The following is a 27,874-nucleotide window of genomic DNA, read 5'->3' on the forward strand; positions in this document are numbered from 1 at the left end:
TCGACTCAGACATATTTAAGTTAAATAGTTGTTGGTTTTTTTTTTTGGTTGACCTTAAAAAAAAACCTTCTGGTTTTAAAAATACCTGATGAATGGCTGTTGTATTGGCACATTCCAGTGACTGACCTCAGCCAATTTGACCAACAGTCCTCTTCAGTCTGGATGGAACAATAACATCTCTGAAGCAACCCAGTCACTTGAATCTGATAGGTGATGATGTGTGGAGGAAGCTAAAGATTACAGTGACGGTGAAGAGACTTAGGAGCTCACCAACAAAGATAAATAATCAAAATGACAGTGAAAACCTGTTGGTCACCGATTATAAGAGGAGTTTGACTGCTTTTTAGATGTAAAACATCAAACATTTTCAAGACTGATTCTGCTTATAATTTGTTTCTTTTGAGAAATGCCTGCCTCTTTTCATGTCAGAAGACTTCTTGGTTGAATGAAAATAAATTCAAATGTCTTCAAATCCTTCATACCAGCATTCCATCTCGTCTTTCAGGGATCAACACTTTTCTTAAGCAGACTGTAAAGAAGTGTTTAAAGGACGGCTATGTTCAGACGCTGATGGGCCGGCGGAGATATTTAGCTGGGATCTCCAGCACAAATCCACACGTCAAAGCTCATGTGAGCAAACCTGACAATTAAGGTTTAGCGAGTAAATAACACACAAAGCTCACTTCTGTTTCTTTGCCTCTCGGCTCCTCCGCCGTCCATTCAGGCAGAGCGGCAGGCGGTCAACACGACGGTGCAGGGTTCGGCAGCCGACATCGTCAAACTGGCTACCGTCAACATCCAGAAACGGTTACAAAAAACGTATCCTGCGGCCCCATTGTCTCACCAACACACACGCTCAGGTAAACTTCACACAATTCCTCCTTTTCGTATTTACACTTTCAGACTGTGACCTTTAACGCCATCAACCTCAATTTGTAATTCCCCCTCCAGCTCACAGTCACCACAGAATTGGGACGTCTCGGCTCAGGGGAGCCTATTTTGTCCTCCAGCTGCATGATGAGCTCATCTACGAAACCACAGAGCAGGATCTCATACAGGTATTGGGAGCACTGTTTGGGTTATGACACTGAGAGCAGGACGATGCTTCATTGTCTAACATTTTCTCGCCAGGTTGCACAGATAGTCAAAAGGGAGATGGAGTCAGCAGTGAAGCTGTATGTGAAGCTCAAAGCCAAAGTCAGAGTTGGACCCAGCTGGGGAAACCTGCAGGACCTCGATATATAAACTGAATCCTAAATGATGAAATTAACTGTAATGTTGCTTTGTAACTTTTGTATATACTTCCATCTGCACAAAATATTTTTTTAATCATATCGACGATGAGATGCGACATCTAAGCAATCTGATTTTGTACATGTTTTATAGGCTGACAGAGACGCACCAACCATTTGGCTGTATATGCACAAAAACATTCTCATTTTCAGTCCATAATTATTTACACTAAATTGGATTTAAAAGTCAAAAGCTCTAAGAATCCCTGAAACTGGTCTTTGACCAGGAAAAAGCTTGGTTGGTGCATCTTTGACACTAATATGGAGGATGTCTGATGTAATGAATTGGAAATATTTGCCATTTGAGTTGGATGACCATAAAGACTCACCAGGTTTATTCTTGATTTTATCCTGAAGTCACATTTTATTGGACCATAGGTTGAGCTGGCTTTCACAAGAACGTACATCATTTATTTCTCAACAAAACAGATTTGTCTTATACTTACAAAGTCCAATAGACATTTCTTGTTCAAAACAAACAAAAAAAAGTTAAATGGATGAATGAGAAAACAGCCAATCTCCAAACTGTTTTCAGGTCAGTATTTTCATTAAAAAAAGCAGAAAACCTTTGACTTCATCCTCCCAATTTTTATCAAGTTGGAACTCCATTCAGAACCATTAAGATATGCCTGCAAATATAAGCCAGTATAGATAATTTCAAAGTCCTTTGATGCAGCCTCCAACTGGAACAAAACAGGAGTAAATACACTAATGGTTTCAGCTCATCGCCAACAAGTAACCAGTGCACCGTGACTCAACAGAGCTCATCAACACAAGGCTCAGTTTGACACAAAAAAAATTAGTAACAAGTAAATAAATACATGTCTCATGAAAACATCTATGAACAATGATAAAAAGGAACGATATACCCCAGAAAAATGTGGTTTTTAAAAACAAAGTATGAAAACATCTGCTCATCTTCTTTACCCAAAGGACTTTACTTTCCAACATGGAGGACACTGTCAGTGCAGTCATTAGAAAAGAAAATAATGAGATGGGCAAGACCAGCAGCTACATTTGAGTGTTACTGGCTCCTCACATCAGTTGCATCGTTTGATTGAAGTGTAATGTGGTAAAATTATCGTCTAGTGACAAAGCACATACATGAGGGTGTAGATGATGGTCAGTTTTCTTAAACACTGTTGTGATGTCATCATTGTTTTTATGGCCCGAAAAGAACAATCATCTGGAGACACATTTATAGTCAGCATCTTTGGTCATTTTGTCACTGGCCTGTTGGACCCCTTTAACTATACAACAGCTTGATCTGTTTCTATGAACACAAGAGTGGCCAACAGCTGATTCCTAAAGAGTAAGGTGAAGTGATGAGTGCCAAAGGGAAGGATTAACAGCCAGGCAGATGAAGAAATTGGCTATCAGAAGAAAAACAAAAATCATTTAAGGCATCAACACAGGCAGAGCTGTGCATTTCAGAGTAAAAACCAGAATATATGTACAGAGAGGTACAATAACAAGTGCTACTTAAGCAGCTTTAACTTCCTGGCTATTTGTGCAGCAAGAACCCATCTGTCTTGCTGTATGAAGCTCTGGAGATGAGAGGGGAGATGGCAGTGGGGTTGTGCTGGGGCTGGGAGTTTTGCCGTAGTCAAATCAAAACCTGAAGGGAAAACTCTTGTCCCCGTGAGGCTTCTGTTCTTGACGGAGCGGGGGAAGGGAGGTGGAGTATAACAGAGTGCTTTAAGTAAGAGAAATAAGGACACCATAGGTTTTTGGGGGCGACGTCTCTGGAGCTGTCAGGGTGCCTTGCTCTCCGGGCTGAAGTGGTACCTGACAGGAGGACCAGGGAGGTCCTCGTCTCCGTCTGATTCTGGAGCGAACGATACGGTGAGGTCGACATAGCGACGGGCCGCCGATGGCTTGATGAGCTTCTGCATCCTGAGGGAGACGGAGGATAGAAGCTTTAAAGAAAGAATATTTTAAAATAGAAACATTTTAGGAGTGAAGTCCTTACGTCAGCTTGAGTCTCTTTGAATGTCCTGGCATCACAGGAACGTAGAGCATCTTTACACCATGGACGACCATGCTCGGTTCAATCCCGTACTTTTCCTACAAAAACATGAAATCGTCAACTTTATTATGTTTGAAAATGAGTAACTGCAAAGTATGGAAACACTAAATCGGCCAGCCAGCCAGAGATCTCAGACAATTTTTCCTATTTTGATTTTCCATCTCCCCTATTCAATAATGCATGAAAACTCAGAAATGCCTCCAGATTTAGTTTATAAAATGCATCACTTAACAGAGATTACTTTCTTTTCTGTGTAATTGAAAAATATTATCTGATGTTTCTTTTCAGTTCGATTTTCCTTTTAATAGGAAAAAAAAAATCAGAATGGGTCAAAATCTTAAACTTTGTATCAGCCAGGAGAAGGACGATGGCTGCATGTCGAGTTTGCAAATATTTGGTGGGCTTAAAAAGTAATGTTGCAACTACTGAGACGGAGCTGAATAATGGTAAAAGAACGTCTCACCCTCACTGCGTTCATGAAGTCGGAGAGAGTAAAATCCTCGTGGCCGAAGATAGTCCAACAGTCCCAAATAGTAAAGTAGATGTTGTTCCTGGAAAAGATGTTACCTTCTTAGCAAAAACTGGTTTGAATGAATAAGTGAGATTCATTAAAGGGTAACATCCTATATTACAAAAATGCTTATGTTGTGATTTGTAAGTTTGTGGTAATGTGTGCATGAAGGAGGAAATCTACTGATGCTTCTACCTGATGGGCGTCCGTTTAACTGGGGCGGGCTCCGTGAGCACCACCACTGGAATGGCCAAGTTAAAGAAGCAGTTCTTCAAAGATTCAAATCCGAATCCACCGACCACCTTGATCAACTCCAGTGACACCTATATCATTAAAAATAAATAAATTCAGATTCAAGGCATGAAGGTTAAGTGTTTATTAGAGCAAACAAGAACTTAACTCAGGTTCAAGTTTGCTTAAATAACTAAATAGCTTTAAACAAATATACTTTTCAGGGTTACCTTGAATACATTTCAGCTTACTTCAGAGTTTTGCACAACCTTCTGATTGTCACATGAAACCCAAATAATGTACAATCAAGTCTGTTCTTATAACTGTTCGATGGCGGTTCTCACCAGTCCTGCCACGGCAGCGGTTGCTGTAGCGATGGCGGGGATGATCTTGCCGGCGATGCGTTTTGTCTTCAGTCTGTCTGCCGGCTCGATGGAGTACATCCTGGCTCGGATGGAGGAGGCCGACGTGACAAAGTCTATGTGACCGTTGCTGTCGTCGTCTTTTTCAAACTGAAGGGGTCTCATCTGTAATCCTTCTGCAAAAAACAAAAAAAACAAAACAGATGTGATCAAAATAACATCCAAGAAAGCATCTTTCTTTTTGCACATCAATCTAATTAAGTTTGTCTGCACACCTGGTGTGACCTTGTTTGCGTCGATGGCCTGCTCAAGCTGTGTGATGGCTTCCCTCTCCTCTTCGCTGCTTAGAGGCATCTTTGTCGCGTCAGGTTTCCTAGCAGTCTCATCTGTCTCTATAGACTAGCAACAACAGAGCAAAGATAAATTATCTTTTTTTTTTTAACAGAGAGAAATGGAGATGCCAACTGAGAAGCATAACCTACTTTCTCTGAGGGTCTGTACTCAGGAATTTTGACATCAGAAAGAATCCTGCTCACAGTGTCCTCAGAAAGATCCTGATGAATAAAAGCCCAGCCAGTCAGCTATTAAATTTAAATTAAATTTGTTTGACAATACAAGCACAAATGCATGTGACCTACGTTTTCTGAGTAGGCGATATCATAAACCTTAGCATAGAGCCGGGCAGCGCTGACGATGAAGGTGAAGTGCCTGATGGAGGAAAAAGAAGGGTGAGGTTTTGATGACAGGAATGAAAAATATCAAGAAAACACACAAAAGTCTACTCACAACGGGTCTTTCAAGTCAAAATCAATAGGTGTCGGGGGTCTTTTTGGAGACTGCCAAAACAAACCTAATAAAGCACAAAATGTGAGATAGATGTGTCATTCTGTAGATGCATTTAATTATTTATTTTAATAAAGAGAAAAAAGCCACATAAACTCACTTCCATCTTTTAATCTCGTTTCCAGAGGAAATGAGTGCAAGAGCTGTAGGGCCTGGATAGTAAGCAGCAAACAAACGATGTCAGGGTTGGAATGTCTTTCCATTTTAATCTCTTTATAAATATTCATGTGCCTCTATAGGTCGAGATTAGATACCTTTCTTTTGAAATACTTTTCAAACTTCAGACGGGCAATGTGGATACACTGCTTCCACTGACCAGGACGTCTGCTCAGCAGCTTAATGACCTGAAAGGATCCCTCCAGACTTTCCCCCGCCTGCATCCTCTATACACACACACACGGCACAGAGGTTTACAATGATGCTAAACGAGCATGAAAACAATGTGTGCAGCATTAAATCTCACCTGCAGCACAACATCAACTGAAGGGTGTGTCTGCCAGAATGAGTTGTAAATGGAGGGTTTATGGAAAAAGGAGCTCTCAAACTAGACCAGAAAATCACAACAAAAAGCATTAGACAATAGTCTCAGTACCAAAATAACAATGATCAGATTCATTGAGGACAGACCTTGTCTCTGGCCCACTGGATGGTGTGCTCTATAACAGAAGGGAAAGACTTGAGGGTGCAGAACGGGATCTCCTCCTCAGGGGGGTCCCTCTGAGAGGAAAAACAGATGGTTCAGAACATAAAACACACACACAAAAAAAAAAAAAAATATGACCAGGAAATAATGCTCACATGGCTATTGTATGACTCTGTTAAGCTTGGAACAATGATCTCAGTGTGTCCTTTAGTTCCCATGGTGCCTGAGTCCAAGAGAGGTCTCTGATTGGACACACAGCGGCTAGAAATACAACATGAAAAAAAAAATATTACATTTAAAACTGAACAATTTCAACCTTAAAGCTTTCATTTAAACAGTTTTTCAAGGGCTAACATCAATGAGGTGTTAAAGTTCAGATGAAAATAAATCCAACTTGGATGAATACGACCAAGTTCAAAGATGGAGGCTTCATTCAAGAGACACTGGCTGGTGGAAGGAATCAGCCTGTTTTAGATTTGATATATCTGATATATAAACATCCTTTATATATCAAATACGACTTAAAAGTCATTACTTAATATCCCCCACCCCTCTTAAAGGGATCCAAGATTAGTTGAACATGTTTGCCTAAATATGTTGTAATTTTCCTTCTAACTAAAGAATTGTCGTTTGCTATATGTCAAAACTTTGTCATTTCAAAAATATACATCTTTTGTTATATTTTTCACCCATGAAGGTCGCCATTTTTTCACCTCCTGAGTTGATGACACGTTTTGGTCCATTCAGTACTGAAATCTACAGAGTAAACACAGATAGGCTGTCTTTTCCTGAGTTGTTGTTTATTACTGGCGTAATTTTAAATAATGAAACGCTGTGTCACCGTTGGCTGTAATTACAAACAAAAAAAGAAAAAAAAAGTATTTGAATCTGGATCTCTTCCCACATGAAAAAAAAACAGAAGAGTGCAGTGGAAGAGAGCCGGAGCTGAACACAACTTTCAAAGGACCTACATTTGTGTCCTCAACATTTCTCTCCAGAAGACTGTCATTTGTACGAGCAAAACTGACAAAGGCTCCAACAGGTGGTCGTTACCTTAAGCAGCTAAAAATAAATGCCATGCCGACAGTTTTTATCTGCAAAGCGCCTAAACCCTGGGAGAAACATCAGATAGACAGGGCAGGAAGCTATTTTAAATGTTAACGGAGATATGCAGCAGTTGTACTGGTGGCACTCCTGCCGCCTCGGACGAAGACTGGACCGTACATGGAGCTATAAGAAGTATTTACCGGATCACGCAGTCCAACCAGAGGTATGTGTCATTCATTGTTTCATCTACAAAGCTGAAGGCAGCAGCAGCAGCAGACACCAACTCCTATGGCCAACTCTGTCCTCTTCCTCGGTTTGTTTCTCCTCATCTTCATCACCTCTTGCAATTTCTACATGCCAATCAATTTCAGCATGCTCCAGTTCAATTTGCAAAGGCTTAATAATGTTACTCACCACTGTTTTGACTGGACAGAGCTAGCGCAATTGGACCATTAGACATAATTTACCCAGAATCCATTGCCGTGTGAACAACATGGCAACATTCATGTGACAATATTTTATTAAAATGTATAAAAACTAAACAGCTATTTTAGATTATTACATCTAAAATCAATATTTCTCAAAGTCTATCGTTACAGCTAATCATGGATCCTTTTAAGGCAGCAGAAAGAAAAAGTAACATGCCTTTTATTTATAACTCCTAAATATATGTCAAAACTAGCTAAAATCATAAAGCTAAAACCTTGAAACTGTCTTCAAAATGTCTTAGCGGTGTGTATCTAGTAATACGCAAGAAATAAGCGGACAAAAATATGGTGGATATTAGCTGCTATATACAAATCATTTGGATGAAGGGTCTTTAAAATGAATTCTAGTTCACACTAACCTGTCCACATATCTCCTCGCCTCCACGTTGTCCAGCGCTGTAACCACTACGTTCATGGAGGAGTAGAAGGAGTCGCTGTAGACGTTTTCAGAGGCTGGACACACCTTGTTTAGGTGAGCGTCCACCTGCAGCTCTGGGTTGATGTCAAGAGTGGCTCCTGCTGCTGTGGTACTTTTTGGCTTCTGAGACAGCAAAGGTGGGGCAAGGAGTTAAATTAATTTAGCTTCCGATATTAGTTCAAGCAAAAACTATAACGGTAACATCCGTTAACCTGTATGTGATGGGGTCTGAAGAGGAACTGCCTGTTCAGGTTAGACTTTTCTATGAGGTCTGGGTCTGTGACACAAACCTTGAATGTGACACAAAAAAAATATATTCAGCAAGCCTGTATTACATAAGCAGATGAAGGCAATGCGTTCAGAAAGAAGAGGGGTGATGTGAAGACGCCCACCTCTCCAGAGCTTTTTGCCAATCCGACGCCAAGGAGGGCAAAGTTTTTCAGCATTTCACAGCCTATGGCACCACAGCCAACCTTAGAAAGAGAAACAATTAAGGTTTATTTAGCACAAACATCTTGCAATTAATGCACTAATACTGATAAACTCCAGTGCCTACCATAAAGACCCTGAGCTTGTGTAGTTCAAGACACAATGATTCACCAATGCAGGCTCGTAATCCATCATAGCGGTCACCTCGAGGGAAAAACTCCTCAACAGCAAGAGACTGAAGAGGCCTGACCAGCTCAGTGGTGTCGAGGTAAAACTTAACAATTGGAGAGGAACAGGTCAAATAACAGAGAATTTGAGAATACCATCAGGGTGAGTTGTCAGTAAGATCCTTTAGACCTCTGAAATAATCTCCTACCCATTGCTGCAGTGGAGCAAATTTCCCTGTAATGGCCTTGAGAACTTCCTGACTTGCTATTCCTCCCACGGCTGCAGCTAACGGAGGAAGGGTTCCCCTGGCTGTCCGAGACAGACAGCGCACCACATCAGCATTTACAGCAACCTACGACGAAGGAGGTTGAAACAAGAAGAAAGATAGCTGATAATGAATCAGAATGCATTATTGTGAATCTAAAAAGAGAACTAAAAGCTCACTTTGTTCAAAAGTGTTGTATTCACTTCCTCAGTCAGGTTTAGTAAAACCTCAGCATCCTGTAAGCACCTGATGAAGATTAAAGCATAACAATTTATTATCTCTGTGCATTTTTTACATTCATTTATTTTATCATAAACTTGAATTACAGAATGTAGAGCAGGAAATCACAGTGGAGGTAGAAAAAAAGCCAGAGAAAGTTTGTTTACCCAATATTAGGAAGTCTACAGTGCTTGACCTGGAAGTTATCCAGAGCCAGCATGGCAGCGTGGATTTGTAGAGGAGCCTGATGGGTAGAAGACAAGATTATGAATTAAAGCACAAACACCAGGCTTGACTTAGGCTAATTTTCCTGGTTTAGCTTGTTTTGCAGGTTGAGGAAAGGATGTCCGGTGGACGGGGGGACATCGTTTCTGTCGATTGTCAGTGAGGTTTTTAAAAATGTGAACTAAGATTATTGGACAAGACCTGTTTAATGAGTCCATCAAGATGGATGAGGATGTATGGCATTTCTTTTTCCATGTAATCTAAAATGCATTAGATCATTTGTAGCACATTGGCTACAGATCAGAGAAGCATAACCCTACTGTTCATATATGCATCACTTTTCTTCCAGCATTACTGAAGCATGAAGCGATTATCTTCTGGTTTACCCACATTTTAGCAACAAAGTTCATATTTTTCATATTCTGATTTCTCCTGCCATACTTATCCAGATAAATCCAAGTCCATAGTTTCCAACATTTTTGTAAACCAACTGTGTAGAGACTGACTCGTCAGCATATGAATCAGTCATATTAATTTCCAGCTCATCCAGGTCTGCTGTTACTGTTTAACTTACCATGATTTAATTTCATTTAACACAGAAGTGCACACTATCTTTAAATGGAATTAAATTCAGAGTCACATCTGAATTCGCCAATATGAGATATATGCTTCCCCGCTTTCTTTCCATTCTTACCTCTGGTTTACTGAAGTCTGGAATCAGAACCTGAGGATTACAAAGCTGTCGCTCTAATGTTTCCTGTAATACATAAAAGGAACAGAGTAAATAGGTTTTTTAATTACTGTTCACCTTTCTTGTCCAAATATAATATTTATAGAGTAAAATATTTACTCACAAAAGAATATGTTGTAGGGTTTTTCACCATTACAAAGAAACCTCCATGTGCATAGGGCTGAAGTTCTGATGTATCTCCTATTTCAAAGCTGTGAGGGGAACGTACTGATACCACACACAGCCACAAAAATATTAAAAAAAGAACAAAAGAAAATACAAAGTTTTGATTAGTTTACTGTTATACAACATCATCCAGTAGACACAGCTACAGCAATGCCAACACTCAAACTACAAGTGTGTTCAGTTTTTTTTGTGCCTATTTTAAATATTTTAACACCAAAACTGTTCCATTCAGGAAAGACGATACCTGTAACCTGCCGTACAGTCCCGTTGAGCGCTACCATCCCATGGACCTCTCTGAAGATCACATTGTGGCCTGTCTGTAAGCCATGGGGGCGGTTGTCCATGCAGGTTACAATCCCAGGATTGTTCTGAGTTACAATGAGATTTTTTTTTTAAGTGGATAAAGTTCAGAATCAGCCAGACTTCCTCTTGTGTGAACACAGTGTAACAGCATGAACACTACCTGAGTGATACTTTGGATGAAAATTTCTTTGGGCTCTTCTCCTGTGGGATCAGACACCTCGAACGTTTCCCCAAAGTCACAAAAAATGCGTGCACAGATGCCGTAAGTGTCACAGCCAATGAACTGGTGAAAACAGAAGGCAACAGGGTTTAGTTGAAATGCAGCAGAATACATATGAAGCAAACAAATATTTTCTATCGAAGGGGTTAAAACTTACTCTGATGGGGGGCTGCTGTGAGTGGCAGAATGTATTTATTCTCTTCTGTAGGTTCAAACTGGCCTCTGTCAAAATCACACACTGCAGTAGACAGAGAACAGTAAAGAACTGAATGTAGGAAACTGTCTGCAGCAGACAGAGGAGAACAATCTTGATTAAATTTAAATGAGTCAAGACTTGTTTTTTTTTTTTAAACTGAAGGACAAGGAAACTGACAGTACTAACTAATAATGAGTCGAAATGGATAATTCTCCGATACTTTGATCAAACCTTTATGGTAATATCTTGTACTGTAAGATTTGACTTATATTTGACAGTTCCTATCAAAACTATTCAAACAAATATTTTGTTACATTACAAATAGAAAAGGTACAGCAATTTATTTGTTTTTCTTTCTTCCATAAGAAACTACTATGAATTTAACCAGAAAACATATAGAATTATCTATAAAAAGTCAGGAAAAATATCAACCACTGGAGGTGGGCCGAGTGTTCCCACAGATGCATAACAAATCAGTACAAAATACAGTCACAGCTCCTTCATCACAAGCAGGAGGTTTTAATAGCTATTTTCTGAGACTAGATTCCCGAGACATACTCAAATGTAAAAAAATTTTGAGACAAGATTCTTAAATATTAACTTACTTGATACTTTCTGAGAAAACTTAGATCAGTGTTGTCATCCACGGGCAATGAAGACATGTCAACTTGGACATATGGGTTTAAATCAGCAACCCGAGGACACACTGCCTCCACCCTGAAACAGAAACATTAACTTTAGTTAACATGTATAATATCTAAACACAGAAAATTAGACTCCCGCCTCATATTATGATTGAGCAGATCTTGTTTCCAGTTACTTGGTCAATCAGCCATTAATGCTTCTGAATAAAAAAAATAATAATGGCAACTACTCAAACAAATAGTTTGGTTTGCTTTTCATTATGGTTAGGGTAGTCAAAGCCTTACTACCAAATTCCAAACAACAAAACAAAATCTTATTTATGTATTTAAAAGGCTCATAATACTGACTTAACATATTTTCTATATTTTTAATATTTACTTGAAATACGTCAAACAATTCTCTTGAAATGCTGCACCAAGCCAAAACATGAACTAAGATGATATTTTTAAATGCTGATGTTTTCTAGTCCAAGTTAAACTTTTTGAATCAAAGCCAAGGAAGGCCGATTTTGTTTGTATAGCACATTTCAGCAACAGCGCGATTCAAAGAGTTTTAAATGATACAAAGAAGCTAAAACAACTAAAAAACAAAACAATACAATGAAATGGAAAAATAACTGAAAATGATGACCGGATGAAAAAAACATTAAAACTTATGACGTTCCAGTCATTATTAATTGAATAATTGAAAAAATGATCATAACTGGGTTTTGCAATAGGACATTGATACAAAACACTAGATGCTAACGTTAGACATCTGGAGTATCCCTGCACTGAACCCTTCTGAAAACTCATGAGTCGCTACCATTTCTAATATGATTAGTGGTCAAATATCAGTGTTCTCTTTAAATTTAATTTAAGCTGTTGATGTATAAACTTAAATCAAAAAATGAACAGCTTTAATGTATATTAAAAAACAAAATATAATATTAAATTCAAGGTAATGATGAGCGGATATAAACTTGTGACTGGAACTGCATATCACTACCATCCACATTACCTGCTTCTATGGCTCAGAACATCCTCATTGTGGATAAAGAAGTTGCATCCCAGATCCCATGTCTCACAATTCTTGGTGTCGTGAAGAGTAACAGACTGAACAAAACACACATGAAAAAAAATCTGAGACTTAGGAAGGTTCAGATCTGACTCTGGTGCTCAATACAATTTTGTTGAGCAAGAGACAGTAAAATTTCACGATACTACCCACCTTCACGCCAGCCAGGACTATGTTCTTTGCTGAGGAAACACAAAAGTAAAATCAAATGCAGTTAGTGATGGTTATGGTCGTATTAAAATAGTATCAGAAAGGATTAACCAAAAAAAAATAAAAAATGCCTGCCCACCTATCTCTACTCCCAGTGCTCCCATTCCACTGAGAAAGACTGAAGACTGGGCCATCTGGTGCATAGCACTGTCTCCAAGCACATACCGCTGCCGGCTGAACAGGAGGAGATCGTGAAGAAGGAGAAAGTGTGAGAAAAGGTGAGGATCGCCGACTCCTGTGTGGTGAAGTGCGCTGTCATATCCTGACCCGACTGCCACGCCATGTTATCTGTGCTTTCGGGTTAATTAATGAGAGAATCACCACACAGCACTTGCCTGTACAGTGAGTCGTCAATTTCCATCAGGTCTGCAGCCATGCTCAGAGGGGAAGGGGGTGGCGATTCGGTCGTTTCAAAAATCTCGACTCTTCCTAAACGGGAAGACAACAACGTGACATTTGTGGCATTTTGCGATTCTGTTTTTAAACCAACGCCCAACTGCAGGTTAGCTACATGGCTAGCTGGTTGTCAGTAGCCGCTGCTCCGAGCCTCGAGTCAGAACAGCGTGTTCGGCTCCAGGGCCCTTTAACCGTGAAGCATTAAAACAAAGTAAACCGGTACTTTATTAAAATACACAGGTAACTGCTGATTGAAACTCAACGTTAGCTTCTACATTAGCACTGAGTGTCACTCCCGGTGAGGTACCGGTGACCAGGACTTATCATAAACTCGTTAAAAGTGGGAACAGAAATACCAGGCAACACAAAACCATCCAAATTATTCGACTGTTTAAGGAAACAAAACCTCCGTCATATAGTGTGTCAAATATGTTGCTAAAATTGTTATGATAATAAGAATTTAAAAGCATTTGCTTGTACCTGACAGTATGCGCGATGGGTAGCTTCGAATGAATTGCTGTGACTGGTTAAAAACTAGAAGCGTTTCCGGGTTATCCTGATCATGTGACTCAAAATAGCCAATGATTTCCTAGTAGATTATTTCTGACTGTTTTTGGAGGGGGTGAAAGTTTAGATTCTTTTGATGTTTCTCAAAATGATTAACACACGAATTTCATACAACATCATTGTTTTTTCTATAAACATGTTCATAATTCATGGTTTAAATAGAACTGTTATTAATAACACAAACATATAATATTGTATGCTGAAATGGAATTACTAAAATATTTCTTAAATCATTTCCTGTTTGCAGCAGTACATCATGAACTTTAAACTGTCTCTATGGTTGATCTGGGTTGGCTAAACTGCACATTAACAGGCCAGTCACCTTGTCTGTGTAACACTGACATACAGCTGATAGTGGCTGACAGACCAAACAAATTCATGTTGTCCAGCTTGTATCACAGCAAAGTGAAATGATTATATTAATACCAAATAACTATATTTACCATAAAATTTAAATGAGCTATATCCTTAATAAAGTATTTAATCACAAAAACGAATTATTTCAATTAAAATTTATTACAAATATTGTTAATTTACTTCACAAATATCCCAAATTTTGCCTTGGTCTTTCTCATAAAATCCACTAGTTTAATAGCAACACATTACCCCTGACATGAAAGCTTTTCCTATGTATCCCATTTATGTTTATACTACTTACATCGCATGTACTACTTACATGCGATGTCAGTAGCATGTAAGTAGAACATGCTATGTTTGAGTTCAGAACCTAGCATGTTCCGAACTCAAATAAAAATGAACAGGCTGATGGGTTTTTTTGTAATGATACACCTTTGTTGCAAGTTTTATCGATATAATTTTGTAATGTGGCTTTTGTCCCCTCATCTTGATTTTCTTAATGCACAATAATAAAATGTTTTCTTTTTATTTCAATAGGTTTGTTTCTACTTTCTAAACAAACTATAAGTCTTACAGACTGCTCTTGGGAGACTAGGGGGACACCACTGATCCAGTGTGAGCTGGACAGGAGAACTGAATGTGTTTGGGTACTCTCCTGTGTAAAGAAACAAAGGTCAACAGTCAAGTGAAACATTTACATCTGACTGACTTCAATTTGGTGGACTGTTTTAGGGGGGGAAAAAAAACAAACAAACCCAAATATTTGTTTGAAAATGTGTTATTGTCGGATCTTTTTGTGTCCGTTTTGATTTCCATTCCCATTGCAATGCAAATAGATTTCATTTTCACTGAAATCTGGACAAATATTGTGTTCTTTTGGTCTGGAAAAAAAAAATTACCCTTCACCTCAAAACCTCTGAGGCATCCTCCCTTTGATCACATTGGTCAAGCACACATGGGAACCTCCCCCTAAACTGCAGCCAGAAATTAACGCCTCCCTGCAACAAAACTCTAAACTCCAAAAGAAACGCCTCGCCTTACAGAGATCTGCAAGTTATTGGCAATGTTGAGCAGCCGCATGGCACTACGTCGGCTACAGAGGATTGCTGTTGCTCCTTTGAGTTTTACCAGTGGTGCAACAACTAAAGTACTGAGGGACATGTCAACCCTTCCACGGGTTTACGTTACTAGGCAGATCCCACCTGAAGGACTGAAGATCCTCCAGGATTCTGGACAGTAAGTCGGGAAGGAGTCCTGTAACAGACAGGAGGACTTCTATTGGTTACCTTCAGATTAATAAGATAAAGATATGGTACCTGAAATAATATTTCCTCACAGCATTGCTGAATGTTTCAATGTATTTCATAACTAATATGCCTCAGTTACATCTTATTTACATCAAAATAGGAGATTATCAGTAAAATCTCAGAGTGGTGTTTGATGCACTACTCTGAGAACCTCAGTAGCTGCTTTGCGTCCTCTTCACACAGGGTGCAGTTTGAGCTGTGGGACTCGGATGACGTCCCTGTGCCGAGGAAAGAGCTGCTTCAGAAAGTGAAAGGTGTGGATGGTCTCCTCTGCGTGCTGACTGAAAAGATTGATGCAGAATTGTTGGATGCTGCAGGTATGCAAAAGTATTTAAATCCGTCATACTTTTTCCCAAATTTCCATGTTACAAACTTGTCATTGATTGGCCTGTCATCAGAGATTGAGAACCATATTTTGATTGATTTGGAGCTGTGCTTTCCTCTTTCTATTTCATGGTGATAAATTGAACAGTACTACATGAGTTGCTCAAATTGTTAGATATTGTTTTAAAATAGCGCTGCTTTAAAGTTCCCTAACTCTGCTACACCTACATCTTTATCTCTGATCTATGGCTGATTCAATGGCTACCGATCATTTTGCAAGGCACTATAGAATCCATAAACAAATGCATGGTGGTTCTGTATCAATGGTGTTTTTCCTTTAGGTTCAAACCTGAAGGTCATCAGTACTATGTCAGTGGGGTTTGATCATTTATCTTTGGAGGAGCTGAAGAAAAGGTGATCTGCTAGTTTCCTTAAGTAACACATTTAATTGTTAGGTCCTTATATGTATACATTTTGTGGGATTTATTTTACTGAAACATGCTCATGTAATTGTGTATATTTGTGTCTCTCACCAGAGGAATCCGTGTAGGTTACACCCCTGAGGTCCTGACAGATGCAGTTGCAGAGTTAACGGTAGCTCTGCTGCTTGCAACATCCAGGAGACTCATAGAGGCGACTCATGAGGCAAAAACGTAAGCTCGTGCACACAGCACACATCTTTTTAGAAAATATCCCCAAGTTCATTTAAGTCAAATTTAAACAACCATCTCCCACTGCAACTTGTGTCAGCGGCGGCTGGGGCACATGGAGAACTCTGTGGCTGTGTGGATACGAGCTGGCCAACAGCACTGTGGGAATTCTTGGACTTGGAAGAATAGGTAACACAATGAATTTACATAAGATCATCTCACAATCACCATACCCATCATGTTGATGTTTTCTTCTGGTTGCTGTCCAGGTGTGGCTATTGCAGAGCGGCTGGCACCTTTCAAAGTAAAAAAGTTCATCTACACAGATGTGGCTCCAAGACCTGAGTTGGCCAAGGCCATCAATGCTGAATATGGTAATATGTGGATCACTGGCACTTACAGCCTGTTGTCACTTTAGGATTTTTTTTCAAAGTATTTTTCTTAGTAATACCTCAAGCCTTTGGACTGGAGATTTGCAAAAAAAAAAAAAAAAAAAAAAAAGGAGACTAAGCATTATGAAGAACAGTAAATTAAGTTTTCCCTACTTTGAATATGATTGAATATTATTTACTTTCTCCTTCTTATGGAGAAAGAGTACTGTGAAGGTAGAGATCTGGTTCTGTGCAATGCATTTCAAATTGAATTCATTTGGAGCTGTACCTGGAGTGTTGCCACACAAGCTAACGAGTGATACCTGTGTAAAAGAAGCACTGGTTTCTGTTTAAATGCAAAAGTTGCAGCTTTTCATTTTCATTACAGTCATTTGTTTTGCCTTTTTTCATTTTCCAATATCGCTTAGCAAGCAATTCCTTAAGTGGAGATAGAACTATGTCACCTTGGTGTAAATTGCACAAGAAAATCAAAATGCAGAAAATACAGTGCAGTCTGACACAAAACATGTGAAATTCTCTCCTCATGCTTAGCGAGCTTAGACGCCAACTGTTCATTGCGTACAGATGTATGAAAGCAATAGAAAACTTGTTCAAGGCAATACATTTTCATCTGGTGGTTGTGTGCCCACCCTTTGTAATCCCACCATATGTCCTATATTTAAAAAAACCTTCTGATGAAAACACTCCAGTAGCAAGCATGTGGTGCTTTTATTTGGAATGGACTGGAGACCGTAGGAGAATGTAGAGTTTTAGTTTGTCTAAGGCTAAGGTACTTTCCCATAAGTTTTCTCTGTCTAAATATAATGATAGATACATAAATGGGACTGCATTAATTTGTTTTTACATCAGTCAATTGTATAATATACAGTATTGTGATTTTCATGCTGTTTGTTCTTCAAGTCACACTGGATGAGCTGGCAAAGCAGTCAGATTTCCTGTCGATATGCTGTGCTTTAACACCGGAGACCAAAGAGATCTGCAACAAGAACCTTTTCTCAAAAATGAAAAACACCTCCATCTTCATCAACACCAGCAGGTACCCCAATGTTATTCACCAACACACACCAAGTGACCTCAGAACAAGCAGTACGCAACAATCCATAAATATAGTGTGTACAAGGGTGTTCTAAAGCTTTTAATAATCAAATCAATTGTCCATGTTGGTTTCTGTCAGTAAATACTGCATTTTTGCCACATTAGAGGAGGGGTTGTAAATCAAGAGGACTTGTATGAAGCTCTGTCCACTGGGCAGATAGCCGGAGCTGGATTAGACGTCACCGTTCCTGAGCCCCTGCCCACCACCCACCCACTCTTTACTCTCAAAAACTGCGGTGAGTTTGTCAAAGCAGTCAGCTCTGATTACTCTCATTGCTCTCACTACTTACTGTCAATCATATGTCTTAACTTTCTTCTGCAGTGATTCTTCCACACATTGCAAGTGCGTCCTACAGCACCCGTAACACCATGTCTGCCCTGGCAGCAAACAACCTCCTGCTTGGCCTGGGGAGCCAGCCAATGATCAAAGAGCTGAAGCTGTGAGGACAGACTTGCTCCAGAGAATCTCAGTTTTGGAGAACTTCAACTTTTCCATTGAAATACTTCCGCTGTTTTAAACTCAGTTTATTTTATTGCATTCTTCTCTTTTGTGTAAGAAATATTTAACTAAAATGTCATAAATCATGAAACAACACAACCCAGAGTATGACTTCCAATTTGACTACGCAATTGTCCAGATAAATGCACTGCATCTTTGTTTATCTGCTTTAGCTTGGATCAGCTCTCCTTTAGCTCTCCCAAAGTGGGGATCGGGACCCCACTTAGGGTCATGAATCAATAAGTCTGGAGCCAAAGAGATCATGTAACAAAACGCCTTGTTTTGTTACATAAATTTAAAGTTTTGCGCAAAGCTAAAAAAAATTATGCAGGTTTAAGACCTTGATATCAGAGGGTCTAAATGCCAGAAAAGCAGTGAAATATCCCTTTTCAAAGTGTGAAATGAGTGTGGATTTATCTTTCAGTATCTACAAAATACAAATAATTGCTAAAATTAGACAAATACTAAAGTTGTGATGTGATTAAGAAAGTGGATGTTGAAACAAATAAATGTAAAAAGTCTGTTTCAGAATTTCTTTGTTTTTCTTCTGAATCCAAATGAGACTTTTCCAGGTTTGCTCAGAATTTCTGGTATTAGTTCATATCTGTTGAGTTTAACTATAGAATATTAAATAAGAATTTCACAAAAAAAAAAAAAAGCCCAACAGAGCTCCATTGTTTTATTCAGTCTGTACAACAAATCCAACATATTTTACAACCTTCTCACACACCAGAGACAATGATTTTACCATTTTATGGTAACAGCAAATAAAAATAAATGTTTTCACTTTTAGGAAAACAAACAATTACTCAGCCTTTTAAAGCTGGAGAGCGTACGGCATTTTACTAAAGTCTAATTCACAAATTTGCAATATTAAAACTAGAGGAAGTACAGTAGGTGCTTTATTTTGAAAGGTTATGAACCATTAATTCAACTGCTAGGGGGGGAAAAAACGCCAGTAGGATTAATAACAAGTGAAAGTAGTTTAGAGGGAGATCTTCACTTCATCACCTCTTTATTTCTCACAAGAACACAGTTTTTTCCCAAGAATGTGACTGAGTTACATCATACATTTAACCATCACTTGCCACTTTAAACGGACACACCAAACAGCAACGTCACCACTGGATTATATCTCAGGAACATTTAATCTGACAATTTGTGTTAACGTCATTTTTTAAAACAAGGTTTTTCTTCTGTAACAAGGTGCCAATATGCCTCATGAAATTAAATAAAAATGTTTAACTGTACAAGCTGACAGTGTAACGACTTTATTAAAAGATGCCGACCAGTTTAAAGTCAATGACCAAAGTCACAACACATCCAGTGATTAAGAATATAGACAGACAGACATGTTTGTTTTTGTTTTTTTAATTCACTAAAACAGAACTGTACAATAAACAGTCTAGTCCAATGACATCACTCTTATGTAAAACCAACAGAAGAAGCCAAACTGACATAAATCAATCTATGATAGTCAGATAGTTCTTCTCAGCAAGTTTGTTTCTTTTAAATTGTAAATGACAGTAAATATAAAGTATTAGATCTAAGCACGTTGGATGCAAATGTTTAAAAAAAAAAAAATTAATGAAGAAATATACTTGTTTCCAAAATATTAACTGTGAAATAGTACTTCACTAACTTAACTTTTGTGGATGAGTTGACAACCTGTATAATTGCCTGCCTGCTGGAAAATCCCCAAAACTCAAAAAAACAACGTGAGGCCGAACGTTTGGTTATGACGCCGAGCATAAACGCAGCGATGGAGCGGTTTCCTGTTAACGAGGTAGACTGAGGCTTTAAACAGTGGCAACGTATCCACAAATCTTTTTTTCCCCTCTAACTTATAGTTTCTATGACGCAAACTCAGAAAGAAAGAAAGTGTTGAAGTGAGCAGAGTTTTCTCTGGCTGCTGTAGAGCACTGCTGATCAGCTGGCTGAAAGAAGACGGCAACACTTTGTCCTGGCCTACACGGAAAACACAGTCAGCTGTTATTAAATAATCTAAATAACTCCAGTTATTACATAAAAACCTTAAAAAAAAAAAGAAAATAGAGAATGCGTGAAATCTACATCACTCTGATTAAGGTAACATTATTTTACAGCTACAGCTGTACAGAAATGAGCTGGGTGGAGTTGAAACCTTGAAACTGTTTTTCTACTGAAAATATTTATACCATGAGAACGTCATACCGACCCCTAACTGCCTCACAATAGATTCGGACAAGTTGGATCAATAAATTATGCACATCTTAGCAATCCAGAAAACATATTAGTTATACATAACAAAGACTTGATTGATTTGTCTAAGCTCTTTGATTACGTTTCAAGAACTGAAAAAAGAGAGGAGTGTTTTTAAAAAATGACTTCTAGTACAGTAACAGAGATATCATGTGAATGATTTGAGATGATTTGTGAGAAATGTACTTCTTTTCCAAAGTATCCATGAAAAGATGCAATAAATTCCAATCCAAAAAAACAAACAAACAAACAAACAAAAAAAAAACATTTAAATCAGTAAATACAGCATTACATCACAGCATCATGCAGTGATGCTTTTTTTTTTTTTTGGGATGTCAGCTCAACTTTTGTACATTAGTCATAAACAACAATATAAATAAAGTGGGAATTTTTTTTACACTAAAATAATCTATTTACAGTGGGGTTTCCAGAGAAACTCATAAAAATGGCACCACTAATACTTTATATTAGTTAGTACTTGTTTTACAATGTAACTTTGCTCTGAAGTAAATCTGTCCAACACAAACTGCTGAGACTTGACAGAGAGAAATGTAAAGTTTTCAGTTTCTCAAACAAATCAATGATTGACACTGAACTGCAAATCCTAGTAAAAGCAAAACAATCTTTAAATCTAAAAGAAAAGTTGGGTATTAACTCAGTTTTGGGAATGGATATGACTACATAATCAATTAGCGATTATCAAGAGATAATCAAGTAGAAATGCTTTAACAGCCACTGTTCTTGTAAGTGAGCCGCTAAAATCCACTCATATTAGCTGTTGACTGTACAGTTTTCTCCTGTTGTTGAAACTTTCAACAAGTAAATTTAGCTCTTTCATATATTCCACCTTCATGTTCACACATAAATATCTGGCACACAGAGCACATGTACTTTCTCCAAAGTCTACAGCGCTTTCAAAAAGTATTCATACCCCTTGAAGATTCCAACATTTAAACCTTAGAGCCACAAAACTTCAACGTGCTTATTGGGATTTATGTGACTAATTAACACCAAGTGGTGATAAACTTTGACATGTGAGGTGCATTTTTATTCAGTGCGCTTTATTTTGATACTCCTAAATAAATGCAGTGCAGCCAATTTGCCTTCTGAATTTATCTAATTATTAAATAGGGTTCATCTGGGTGTAACTTAATGTCCAGATAAATGCAGCTGCTGTTCTGTGAAGGCTTCAGAGGTTTTGTTAGAGAACATTAGTGAAGCAATAAAATCATGACCAAATATAGAAAACCGGTCAGGGAGAAATCTGTGGAGAAGTTTAAAGCAGTTTGGTCATAAAACGATATCCGAAGCTTTAGACATCTTAGAGCTCTGTTCAATCCATCATCTGCAAATGGAAACAAAGGGAACTGGAGGTCGGTGCTGATTCAACAGTTCAGATCGGTCAAGCTTTTGACTGTACAACAATTAGTTCTGCACTTCATAAATATCACTATGACAAAACAGTGACAAAACAAAAACCTGAACAATGCTTAACTTATATTAATGCACGCAACAAAGACTTTCACTAGTAAAACGTGTTAAAAAAGTTATTTAACTTCTGTTTCACAAATATGACTTCTTTGTTTCTAACCACACAAAATCCCAATAAAGTAAGGATAGTGGTTGTAGATTTACAAGATGTAAAAGGTTCAGGAGGTATAAAGTCTTTGCAGGCTGCTGTATGGAAGGCTACAGACCGCTGTACATGCGACAAGACTCAGTAAGTATGGACTTAGAGTGTGGGAAGAGTTGATCAGAGGTGAAGGCTGTAAATCAAAGTCCTCCTTAAAATCTTGGAAACATCAGAGCAGACCAAATTATTTTTAAACCAAATAGTTTTAACGCGTTTTAAGTTCTGATATCTAAACCTACGAAAAAAGACATTTTTATCATACTCTCCTGATATTTATACAGGAGAGTATGCACAGCAATGTGCCATGAATCAAACCTATTTATATATATATATATATATTTTTTTTTTTTTAAGAATAAAGCCTTAAAAACAAGTTGAGAGCTAGAAGAGCAGAAACAATATATATGATAACAAAATCATCCTTATGTTTGGTCAGATATCAGGACTGATTTATTAGAAAAAAGCAAATGATATGATCCAACAATCCTGACAAAAAAATAAGTGAGACTATATGAATTAAAACTGAGCCCGTCGCTGATTGCAACGGCTTATTCCCCCCCTGCAACCCCTGAAGTCGTTCTAGAGCAGCGCGCTGGACATGTTACTGTTCTGCCAACGCAGACATGTGGTCTTGGAATGCTTGTACAGGTGCGAGGATTGGCTGAAACGTTTCCCACACTTCAGACACGCGTAGGGCTTCTCTCCCGTGTGGACTCGGATGTGTTTCTTGCAGTCAGTCAGAGTGAGAAAAGTTTTGCAGCAGATCTTGCAAGCATATTTCCGAGCCCCTTCCACCACCAGGACGTTGTGCTCTGACAGCGCCTTCTTGCATTTCGACAGGACGTCGGCCGACGCCCGTGTGAGCTGTGGTGGGAGGGAGGTGGGCCGTCCGCTGTTCATCTCATACCCGCCGCTTTCGTTAAGGAGCAGAGGACCGGCCAGGCTGGAGGAGGAGGAGGAGGAAGAGGCATCCTGAAGAATCCCTGCTACAGCTTCTTCTCCGCCCATCCCTGGAGTCATTTTTGGAGCGATGCGCCTGTAGCTTGGATAACCCAGACTGTTTGCAGTTGCTCCTCCTGCTCCGGTTGAGGGGCGGCCCAGTGAGTGAAAGCCCAGACTGGACCGCTGGAAGTCCAAGGCGAAGGGATCTACACCTCCCCGTCCCCCGCCGGCTCCCCCTCCACTGGCTCTACTGTTTCCTAAACTGTCATGCAGTGGTCGGAGGAACAGAGAGTCCGGCTGCAGGTTATCTCCGAAACTGTTTCTGCTCTCAGCGCCGAGTGTTCCAGACTGCAGAGCAGAGGACGAGGCAGAGCCCGAAGGCGTGGCCGTTTCCTGTCTCAGAAGGAAGTGATGTGCGCCTCCAGTCGTCGTGTTGGGAAGACCATCTTCTCCAGCCACCAACCCCGACCTGCCACTCCTGAAATCCTTCGGTCCAAGGAAGCTGGGGATGCTAAAACCGGGTTTGCTTTTCAGAGCGGTACTGCAGCCATAGCCTGCAGAGACGCCGGCTCCTCCGGCCATGCTGCTCTTGAGCAGCAGCTGCGAGCTGGGCTGGGGGTCAGAGGTAAAGCTGCGGTCGCTGCTCTCTGGGCTCAGCTCCACCTTCTCCTCTTCCTCCCGACACCCGGGCTCGGCCGGGTCGCTGCCTTCTGCCTGCGATGTCACGTCGCTGTTTTCGTCCGCTGGCTCCGGCGAACTTAGCGGCTCACGCTTGACGACCACCTGAATAATGAAAAAAAAAAAATATGTGGAATGAAGCTACGTTGCCGGGCAAAAGTGTATATGTACTTTTTCAGGTTTAACCTGACTGTATGACTTACAGCTTAAAAATGTACATTATACATACAACCTTAATTATATACATTCCCCCCTGGAGGGCCGGATTTACAAGGATGCGGGCACCTGGGATGGAGCCAGTTTTGATACCTCATCCACTACAGATAGTAATTACAGCAGATTAATATGTAGTCCTATACATCACCGGGTATGATCTGATCCCTGGCCAATAGTTTCACATTGTTCACAATGAAATTTACTACAACTTTATAATATTCAAATATTTCAACGTTGTTTATATTGATAAAAATCCCTAAATATTAATACATTCATCTGATATTGGCCTATGAGTTTTATATGAAGTACAAAGTTTCCAAAACGTGCGTTTAAAAAAAAAAAAAAGAAATTAAACTTTGTGGGCCCCTGGGCTGCTGCCCCTGATGTGGGCATCAGGGGCTCACATCAGATGTGGCCCACATATAACGGTGGGTCTCAAGACACAGACTGTGCTTAAAAGCACAGTTTACAGATTTTCTACTCTGCTTTAACCAAGAAGAGCTACTTTTATGTGTTTAGGATTAAAGTCCTGTCAGAACACCAAGTTATGTCAAGTAGCCTAAATTAAATGGAGTTCATGCTGATGACTAGAGTATCTAAACAAAATGAAACAATCAGAATAATCACACAGAACACGCCATGACTTATTGTTATTTGATATCATCTCTTTACCTTCTGCTCCTCCTCTTCAGTCTCTTCATCCCCTGTTCCTGACTTCATCTTCACCCCAACTCTTTCATCATCCTGATGGTCATGATCACTGATGTCCTCCTCCTTGCCCACCCTTCCCTGCATCCTCTCTTCCTCACAGTGCCCGCTGTCTGACTGACTCGGCATCTGGGGGTCATCCTGAGGCGTTGACACTATCCCTGTGATCGCACCGTCTAGCTTGGATTCATCTCCCATCTTGTGGGAGTCAGGTGACAGAAGCGCTCCGTCCTCTCTCTCCGCGTTAACCCCACTCTCTACCAACAGACCCCGGTTGGGGGCCGAGGGCCGCTGCCTCTGTCTGGGTCTTTCCTCTGAAAGCCCCATCCCTAGAGGAGGTTTGCGTTTGTGGAAGCGCCGCATGGGGAAAGAGGCTCTCTGATCGACCCCTCTGCTGCCCACGCCATCTTCCTCCATGCCTCCCAGAGCAGAGCTCACCAGGCTGAGTCCAAGCTGCTGCAGCAAGAAGGAGCGCTGCAGCTTGGACGTCGCAGCTGAAGCTGTGAGGTTAGCGTTAGCTCCCAAATCCCCCACCTGCTGCTGCTGCTGCCTGTGTCTCTGCTGCTCCTGTTGAGGGTGGTGATGGGAGGGCCTGTCTGACGAGGGGGACAGGGGCAGCGTCCGTGTGGTCAGGTAGTGTTTGCAGGCTTTCACCACATTGTTCAGGTGCAGGTGCGAAGCAGCAAGAAGAATATCCATGACATTGCTCTCCCCCAGCATCAGTGTCGACGTGTACATCATGTCCACCAGAGCAGCGAAAGCTTCTGACGTCACCACCTGCAAATCAAACGCGGTTTCATTATGACGCAATAATAATCGGCGATGCTGTTATGGATTAAGTCCAAACCTCGCTGTCCAGCTGGATCATGTTCATGCTGGCGTCTCCCTCCGCAACAGTGAACAGTGCTCTGAAGTGGGTGCTGCAGGCCGCCAGCACCGAGCGGTGAGCCTTAAAGTGTCGGCTGCCCACCACAATGACACAATCGCACAGCTGGCCATGGATCCGCTGATAGTTGAGCTGCTGGAAGATCTGCTCAAAGTGGCCGGGAAAATCCATTGCCCTGCAAATATGAAGGTAAACGAGCAGAAGTTGATATCAAGTCAAACGGGGAATACCACAAAACGTGGAAGAAGATGCACTTGTCATGAATTTGCAAAATTGAATTTAGTTTACCGACGTACAGAGCTGGTAGAATACACAAATTTGTATATATGTTGAAGCCCTAATTGTAACATAAGTACAAATAAAACGACCCAGGAGGGTTGAATACCAATGCAAAAGCATATTTCACATATTTTATTTGGTTTTATGTGCCATTGTACTTCCAAATAACAATCTTGCACTGCCTTGAGTGGGTGTGTCTTAAAATACCTTTCTAAGCACTACAAATCTGGAGTTTGAGACATTAACGACTAATGGATTTGTTCTTCTGTATCAACCGTAAACATTTAAAACTTTAATTTAATGAGCAACAATATACATGCATGGATTAATGTGCAAAATAATACAGTAATCAGCTACAGAGCAATAATCAGCTGCAAGTGCATTAACACTTAATTATAGAGATGTAAATACATATTTCAGTACGGATTTGCATGCATGAAAGGCAGCATGGTGTCGAAAAATCTGACATTAATGACTAATAGATAAGCTCTTCTGTATCAACCTTAAACATGGAAGACTTTCATTTAACGAGCGACAATATACATGTATGTTTTAATGGGTAAAATAATACAATAATCAGAAAATTAGACCAAAGCTGATATAGTTTACTAGCCGTCTGATAACACCGATAACAGATGAGCTACAGAGCAGTTAGCAAGTGCATTACCACTTAATTAACTTAATTAAAGAGACGCAAACGAACATTCTTGATTTTAAAAGACAAAAAGGGGGTTCTGAGAAATATATTACCGGTATTTGTCTTTAAAAATGAGGTTTCAATGGGAAGAAAATAGTCCGGTTCAGGAGTTGGAGATGCTAAATTTAGCTAGCAGCAAACCAGTCAAGTGCCTGCTAGCCACAGAAGCATTCTGTTCACCGGGAAGACCCGTTGCTCTGTGCCGAGACCTTTCCCAAACAAAATGTCCCCTCAAATTTATCTATCGCCAGCTAACATTTTCTCTGCAACGTGCAACAACACGCTTCCTTTGCGGTGGTCCACTTCCTACCAGATTTTTTACTCTGCATCCGGCTGGTTTGGCTGAGCGGTGTCACGTTGACCGTTGGCTTCAAACTGAGGGGGATATATTGTTTCACTCGCCGGAGGACATGGTCTTCACCAAAATAGCCATCCGCTCTGTTCGCGGAAGGATGCGTGTACAATGATTTCTAACAATTTCCTCGTTACTCAGACGGTTTTACCAGCCAGACTCACAAGATGGCGCTGTGCTTCACTTCCGAGCCTCCAACCTCGCCAAGGCGCAGTGGTGCACCTTCACAGTTTTACCACAAAGTGTCGCTAATGTCAACCAACACAAAGAGGTTCTGTTCAGAACCTGTTTGTTATAATCCTCATTTAAACGTTGGACTAATAATGATACACTCACTTTCCAAGGTGGTATAATAACACAATAAATTCAGACGGGAACGAATTAAGTTTGAATTTATTTAGCATTTTCTATTTTTCCAATAGAATCAGAAGTTGTTTTTTTTAGTTTGTTTCTTTTTTAGTTTGAACAGATGCTCAAATTTAAAATGAGGTACATATAATAAACTCTTAAAACACCTCACAAAAACATTTAAATATAAATATAAATTAATTTAATAAAATAAAGATAATGTATTATCTATTGGTTGGGGTAAAATAGATTCATTTGTTTCACAAATTAATTGTAACATATATTAGAAATTTACACATGCAAATACATTTTGGGTCATCTTGATATATTTAATTGTGACACATTTGGCTTTATGGGTTTTTCTTAAACTGCACTACATAACACAACATTGTACTGATCTAACCATTTATAAATTCACATGTGCTTTTACACATGCAAATTCAAATATAGGTCAGCTAAGAGAGATCTGATCCAACTTATGTGTTTAAGACTGCTAAATTAACCCATAAATTAGGTTCAGACAGAGGAAAAAAGGAAAGAAGCAAATAGGAGTAGATTAGGGTTTGTCTGTCTTTCTGTGTTTTTTGTATA

The 27,874-nt window shown here is 39.7% G+C and overlaps 4 protein-coding genes across 9 annotated transcripts in view; 2 read left to right on the plus strand and 2 right to left on the minus strand.

The window, feature by feature from the left end:
• The window catches only part of polq (polymerase (DNA directed), theta), a 17,036-nt gene extending 15,395 nt beyond the window's left edge, over window positions 1–1,641 (plus strand). For all 3 annotated transcript variants that reach the window (XM_015050650.1, XM_015050648.1, XM_015050649.1), the window contains 4 exons: window positions 506–630; window positions 725–860; window positions 952–1,058; window positions 1,132–1,641. In XM_015050650.1, the coding sequence (XP_014906136.1) occupies window positions 506–630; window positions 725–860; window positions 952–1,058; window positions 1,132–1,245 (482 nt within the window). In that variant the 3' untranslated portion in view covers window positions 1,246–1,641. The remainder of the gene's footprint in view (window positions 1–505; window positions 631–724; window positions 861–951; window positions 1,059–1,131) is intronic.
• Window positions 1,637–13,696, minus strand: uba6 (ubiquitin like modifier activating enzyme 6). Its single transcript, XM_015050653.1, has 32 exons — window positions 13,593–13,696; window positions 13,052–13,145; window positions 12,796–12,890; window positions 12,660–12,688; window positions 12,450–12,544; window positions 11,411–11,522; window positions 10,767–10,847; window positions 10,550–10,672; window positions 10,331–10,454; window positions 10,025–10,128; window positions 9,865–9,927; window positions 9,113–9,189; window positions 8,906–8,972; window positions 8,670–8,813; window positions 8,421–8,567; window positions 8,257–8,337; window positions 8,077–8,154; window positions 7,806–7,987; window positions 6,067–6,172; window positions 5,896–5,985; window positions 5,732–5,812; window positions 5,523–5,651; window positions 5,369–5,420; window positions 5,212–5,275; window positions 5,064–5,133; window positions 4,908–4,979; window positions 4,701–4,824; window positions 4,408–4,601; window positions 4,028–4,155; window positions 3,785–3,872; window positions 3,265–3,359; window positions 1,637–3,188 (listed from the first exon to the last, which is right to left on the minus strand). Exons 2-32 carry the CDS (start codon window positions 13,090–13,092, stop codon window positions 3,047–3,049), a joined length of 3,078 nt encoding a protein of 1,025 aa, XP_014906139.1. The 5' UTR covers window positions 13,093–13,145; window positions 13,593–13,696; the 3' UTR covers window positions 1,637–3,046.
• Window positions 13,697–15,046: 1,350 nt separating this feature from the next.
• grhprb (glyoxylate reductase/hydroxypyruvate reductase b) lies at window positions 15,047–18,832 on the plus strand. Its single transcript, XM_015050658.1, has 9 exons — window positions 15,047–15,272; window positions 15,527–15,660; window positions 16,009–16,081; window positions 16,204–16,320; window positions 16,418–16,506; window positions 16,587–16,691; window positions 17,610–17,745; window positions 17,910–18,040; window positions 18,127–18,832. Exons 1-9 carry the CDS (start codon window positions 15,100–15,102, stop codon window positions 18,246–18,248), a joined length of 1,080 nt encoding a protein of 359 aa, XP_014906144.1. The 5' UTR covers window positions 15,047–15,099; the 3' UTR covers window positions 18,249–18,832.
• A 131-nt stretch (window positions 18,833–18,963) lies between these two features.
• Window positions 18,964–27,258, minus strand: zbtb5 (zinc finger and BTB domain containing 5). 4 transcript variants are annotated; one of them, XM_015050657.1, is made up of 5 exons: window positions 27,100–27,258; window positions 26,906–27,021; window positions 25,569–25,782; window positions 24,686–25,498; window positions 18,964–23,902 (listed from the first exon to the last, which is right to left on the minus strand). In XM_015050657.1, the coding sequence occupies exons 3-5, from the start codon at window positions 25,776–25,778 to the stop codon at window positions 22,757–22,759; spliced, it is 2,169 nt and encodes a 722-aa protein (XP_014906143.1). In that variant the 5' UTR covers window positions 25,779–25,782; window positions 26,906–27,021; window positions 27,100–27,258; the 3' UTR covers window positions 18,964–22,756. The 4 variants fall into 4 exon arrangements, with proteins under 4 accessions (XP_014906143.1, XP_014906142.1, XP_014906140.1 ...); XM_015050656.1 differs by having other exon boundaries at window positions 26,894–27,021; XM_015050654.1 differs by having other exon boundaries at window positions 26,637–27,021.
• Window positions 27,259–27,874: the final 616 nt, after the last annotated feature.

Source organism: Poecilia latipinna, unplaced genomic scaffold, assembly GCF_001443285.1.
Source record: "Poecilia latipinna isolate Pla-1442-1.1 unplaced genomic scaffold, P_latipinna-1.0 Scaffold1003, whole genome shotgun sequence".
Lineage (NCBI taxonomy): Eukaryota > Metazoa > Chordata > Actinopteri > Cyprinodontiformes > Poeciliidae > Poecilia > Poecilia latipinna.

Bases quoted from the DNA above. Each gene is read 5' to 3' on its own strand.
- uba6 (XM_015050653.1), bottom strand. From the start codon at position 13,092: ATGGCTGCAGACCTGATGGAAATTGACGACTCACTGTACAG. The intron at 10,455-10,549 runs GTAGTGTTCATG...ATTGTAACTCAG, and splicing joins TCATCCAAAGTATCACTCAG to AACAATCCTGGGATTGTAAC. The intron at 5,421-5,522 runs GTATCTAATCTC...CTTACTATCCAG, and splicing joins AAAAGTATTTCAAAAGAAAG to GCCCTACAGCTCTTGCACTC.
- grhprb (XM_015050658.1), top strand. From the start codon at position 15,100: ATGTTGAGCAGCCGCATGGCACTACGTCGGCTACAGAGGATTGCTGTT. The intron at 16,082-16,203 runs GTGATCTGCTAG...GTCTCTCACCAG, and splicing joins TTGGAGGAGCTGAAGAAAAG to AGGAATCCGTGTAGGTTACA. The intron at 17,746-17,909 runs GTACCCCAATGT...TTGCCACATTAG, and splicing joins ATCTTCATCAACACCAGCAG to AGGAGGGGTTGTAAATCAAG.
- zbtb5 (XM_015050657.1), bottom strand. From the start codon at position 25,778: ATGGATTTTCCCGGCCACTTTGAGCAGATCTTCCAGCAGCTCAACTAT. The intron at 25,499-25,568 runs GTTTGGACTTAA...TTTGATTTGCAG, and splicing joins TGATCCAGCTGGACAGCGAG to GTGGTGACGTCAGAAGCTTT. The intron at 23,903-24,685 runs GTAAAGAGATGA...TTCATTATTCAG, and splicing joins CTGAAGAGGAGGAGCAGAAG to GTGGTCGTCAAGCGTGAGCC.